Source organism: Montipora foliosa, chromosome 13 (genome assembly GCF_036669935.1).
Source record: "Montipora foliosa isolate CH-2021 chromosome 13, ASM3666993v2, whole genome shotgun sequence".
Classification (NCBI taxonomy): domain Eukaryota; kingdom Metazoa; phylum Cnidaria; class Anthozoa; order Scleractinia; family Acroporidae; genus Montipora; species Montipora foliosa.
Window position 1 is genome coordinate 2276918 of NC_090881.1, and position 5000 is coordinate 2281917.

Genomic DNA, 5000 nt, shown 5'->3' on the forward strand with positions numbered 1-5000 from the left:
CTGCTACAAAGGTTTATCAAAATCCTCTAACATTGCATCAATGTGAAAAATTCACGTTCTGAATGTAGGAGTGGAACCATCAATATTTAACTGGTCCTCAGTTACACCTTTGCCACGGAAACCTCCAAAGGATAGAAGCAGTTCTTCAACAAAGGCCTGTACATCAACTACAGGTGCAGGAGAGACAGTGGTCATGTCACACATTGAAATAGTTGAAGAGTTAGGGTCCACATGTCCTCTGGGAGAAGTTGAGGTATAAATATAACTTGCATGCTATGACCTTGTCCCTAGTGGTATTACATCCCTAGAGTCTGGATCAAGTAGTGCCTCCTTGAAGTGACAATAACATTGGGCATGGAAACAATAAAGAAGAATCCTAAACAATGCCCCATCCCTGATAATAAGGAAGGCTATTGTCAAGGAGAACAAATGAAAAAAGAGGTTTATATGAGGTGCTACATTACCCAGAGTTTTAGGTCACATTCTTTTTGAAGCCCCATGAGATTTCAATTTTTTTTTTTAGTGGCAGGGGCTTCTCACTTGTTGACATATTTCTTGTGCTGCTTAAACATAAAATTTGTACTTTTAGGCATGTAGTGTGTATTTTTCTTTCCTTAATGAATGTCTTATTTTATTGACATTTATAGTTTACATGTTCCAACAGTAGTGCTGGGAAAGGTGAAGTAGGAACTAGGTGTTCTTTGGGAGATGTTGAGAGGGTGTTTGCAAAACAGACTGAAGATAAGTCCACCCAGACATGCTTCCTGTTTACCTCTGAAGTTGACTCAATATCCATGGACCATACATATGCATTTAGCTTTGGAGACATCATTGATATAAAAGAATCAAGGCAGTCTATACAGGAGCAGCTTAAAGTAAAGGAGGAAATATTGATAAACCTTAAGAAAAAAGTTGGCCAGCTGCAAAAAGAAATTGATGAGTATAAACAACGGGAATTTACACTTAAAAAGTTTAAGAATGACAACTCTGCGATTAAATTTTACACAGGCTTTCCCAATTACACAGCGCTACTAGCATTTCATAATTACCTCAAACCAAAAGTAGCCAAACTACAATACTGGGGTGCAAAAAATGTACCTGACTCCAGACCATACCAGGAGGAAGGGAAAAATAAGCCAGGCCGCACGAGGCAATTAAGTTCTTTAACTGAACTGTTTATTGTCCTTGTTAGATTAAAGGTTGGTCTTTTTGTTAGAGATCTAGTTGACAGATTTGGCATTTCTGTTGCAAACTTTAGTAAGATATTCTGTACATGGATTAATTTCTTGTATTTAGAGTTGCCTCAATTATTCCCTTTCCCTTCTCAGGAATCAGTGCGGAAAAACATGCCACAACAATTTGCCCTGTACCCTACTACTCGAGTGATTATTGACTGCACAGAGGTTTTTGTGGAGGTACCATCCTCAATGTTGGCCCAGTCACAGACCTGGTCCAACTACAAACACCATAATACATTCAAAGTATTAATTGGAATTTCCCCAAATGGCCAAGTAATTTTTGTTTCAAAGTTGTGGGGTGGTAGGATTTCAGATAAGTGCATAACAGAAAAGTCTGGCTTAATGCAATACCTTAAACCTGGAGATAACATCATGGCTGATCGCGGTTTTGAAATCACCAATATTTTACCCCCAGGTGTTGGCCTTAATATACCTCCATTTAAAGGTGCCAGGGCCCAGTTAACAGCTGAAGAAGTGAATGAAACAGTTCATATTGCTTCTGTGCGAATTCACGTAGAGCGGGCAATAGGTAGAGTCAAGAACTATCACATCCTTGATGGCACTCTACCTTTGACCCTGGCCCATACTGCAGATCAAATATTTTCAGTCTGTGCCTACCTAACCAATTTTTTACCTCCTCTTCTCCCCCCTATAAAAAGCAAATAAAGGGGGAGGCTTGGGTATGAGTTTATTACACTGTACTTTTTTGCTGCACCTTTCAACAACATACAAAAATGTAGTTAATGAATAGCTGCATTTTCCCTGTCTTTAATCATCTTAGCAGTCATCTCAGCAAACAGAAGTTTTAGTTTCACAGGCTTAAAAGTCCATGTCTGGGTTTTGTGATTGGTAGGTTTTGATTAATTTCCTTTGTTTCTGTTTCTGGTTTTATTCTTTTTTGGAGGTTATTTGATTTCCTTCATGATAAATGGAAACTAAATTATGAACTTTCAGAGTGTTGTGTGTTATTGAAACGTGCAGCATCACAAATAACTATGCCTCTCAATTTATGCTAAAGGTTTTTTTTTCTATTGCCAGTATGCAGAACACTAAACATGAACAGAATTACATGTAATCAGACAAGGCACAATAATAAAAAATTGTTTAAGACATGATGGAATGTTTGAAACAAACTGGACGTGAAAATGTTAATGTCAACTTACTGCGGTATAACATTAGGAACTTGTAATCAGACACTTGATCAAAACAACTGCTTTCAGTGAGTACTTTTGTTACTTCCTGTTTACTTTTTGGAAGCTCCTCCAACCCCCATGCTTATATAGTTTGACACCTCGCTCAATTCTTCTGGTGAAGATTTCAGGAAGGAAAGCTCGTTTACAGAAAAAATCTAGCCTGGGTAATATTGTTTGGTACCACCATTCATTGTTGAAATAAATATGTTGAATAAAAACATTGTTTCCTCCAAACCACACAACAAAATCAACCCATTCTAAATTGCAGACATACATTTGACCTTGGACTTGGTAGTAATATTTATGGCCAAACTTAAGCTTAGGAAGCCCATCATCATCAATGTATAAACAAAAATTTGGATCTTTACATGCTTGTTCAACAGTCATTCCTCTCTTACAGTATGGGCATTTCGCTTCCAGACCTCCAACTTTCATGCCAGAAGCCTTTGGGTCATAAACCTTTCGGTCCAAACTTGCACCATAACCTGGTCTTTCCTTTGATAAGATTGTTCCAACTTCCTCTACCCGTAGCAAAGTATTTCCTTCAGCAGCTTTTGCAGCGACATAACTTGCAACAGCATCACCCTCGTGAAGCTGGCCATACTCTAGGGATGCTATGCCTTTCTTTTTTTCAGAGATGTACATTATGTTTCTTAGAAATTTATCAGGCTCTTTCCGCCTTACAGCTGCATCATGAAAATTAGAGGCTGTTAACTTGTCACGTTTGAGTTGCCTCCAAACTTCATTATTACTTTGGCCCCTTGTTACTCGTTCAACTTTTTCAATGTCGACATCTGAAACACTCTGAGTATCTGCATAGTAATCCATCATGCTTTTAAAATGAGAAGATGATATATCATAGTCATCACTGAATGGTAAATCTGTGATGTCATTTTCAGTAACGATATCAGGGGCATTTTCAGGAACTGTTTCACAAATGCAGTCAATTTGAACATTTTCATCAGCAGTCGACTGTGGAGACACATTATGAAACAAAAAATAGCAGCTGCTTTGTAAACAGTTACTTAGTTCTGCTGAAAGTTGACTTAGTGCCTCTGGGTTGACTCGCCTGTCTGCTGGTGCTCTGGGGTCATACAGACTGACCTTGGCACATTGATCAGTTTTCTTACCAAACCGATATTTTGTGATGACTATGTTATTCACTGGTTCAGGGTCCACTTGTACATTCCTGGGAGCATTCCAGCTACAAAGTCTTGAGGTACAAGAAACTGGCTCTCCATGTTCTTTAAGTCCCTGACGACAGAAATCTTCAACAGCAAAAAGGATGCCACCAACATGATTACAGTGACCTAGCCCATCTACCCCTCTCCTAAAAATGCAAATTATGAAACATTTGTTATTTTAGAAATATGTTGGGGTTTTCTATTGCAAGGCATAATGAAATGTTGGAGTGAGCAAGAAGAAAGATTTTTATTATTTCTACATGTCATTATTATTCCTTCCTTAAGATGTAGCAGCATTAAGCTCAAAGCGTTTTGGGTGCATTATCAAATCATTCCAACCATTCTTTATACCTCCTTGATCTTTCAAACAGAAAAATTCATCTTCACACTTACCCTGCTGGACACTGGCAAGCTGCTTTCAGTACTTCCCCAAGATGGTTCATAGAAATCATGACCTTATATTTCTGCTGCTTCATCGAGGCTAACACTTCTCCTTTAATGTACGTAATTCCCCCTTTTGCACTAATGTGCGTCCTCCTGATGTGTCCCTCTTTGAAGACTGGAAAGCTTTCAATTTTTTGTATCCTGACGTGCGAATTGAAGCGTGGTCGTATTTTGCTGTTTTGATGACAAGATAATCATACAACTGCACAAAGTTGAAAGGTGGTAGTCCTCGTAAGTCTGTAGCCCATACACAATCCACCGCCTCAGCCATAAGACTCTCGTACGTTATATCAGCACTTTTCTTGCCAGTTGTACATGTAACAGGCAATAATGGTACATTGTCTTGTTCGGGTAGTCCATAAGTTGGCGTTTTTAGCCTTTCAAAGAGTACATGACATCGTAACACTAGATCCGCCTTCTTTCCAGTCACGGGCTGCCCCCGATCACGTAGAATCTTCTTTAGCTCTTCCACTTTAAGCTTCTTGATCGCTTCCAATGATTCGTTTACCGGCGCAGTAGGAATTTCCATGGAAAATCACTTATAACCTTATATTAATCACGTTTACTTGTCCAGTTGTGTTGGTGATCAAAGTGAAGCATACAGGGTTAGCCTCGTCCCAGTGCAAAAGTTGCGCCTGCTAGACGAAAATCAAGCGGTTTCTTAGAATGAGCGGGGAATTCGAAACTGGACTATTCATTCAAGCACGACTGACTAATTATCCAAGATGGTGATCAACAAACAGCAACACAGAGACGGAAGCCCGAAAAGATATTTCTAGCACAAAAAAAAATGGAACTGGGAATTTGAAAAAAGAACGATGGATAACATTTTATGGCATATTACGGACACATTGCCATAAGGGGTTTTTTTATTGAAGAAATTATCACAGAGCTCTCGGTTGTGTCCACGGTTGATTGATAAATCATTTGCATGTGCCTAA

At 38.9% G+C, this 5000-nt stretch overlaps 1 protein-coding gene across 1 annotated transcript; it reads left to right on the forward strand.

The window, feature by feature from the left end:
- Nucleotides 1-1217: 1217 nt before the first annotated feature.
- LOC137983853 (uncharacterized) lies at nucleotides 1218-1925 on the forward strand. Its single transcript, XM_068831025.1, has one exon. The coding sequence runs from the start codon at nucleotides 1347-1349 to the stop codon at nucleotides 1902-1904; it is 558 nt and encodes a 185-aa protein (XP_068687126.1). The 5' UTR covers nucleotides 1218-1346; the 3' UTR covers nucleotides 1905-1925.
- The last annotated feature ends 3075 nt before the right edge of the window (nucleotides 1926-5000 follow it).

Excerpts from the sequence above, each read along its gene's own strand:
- LOC137983853 (XM_068831025.1), top strand. The coding sequence starts at position 1,347 with ATGCCACAACAATTTGCCCTGTACCCTACTACTCGAGTGATTATTGAC.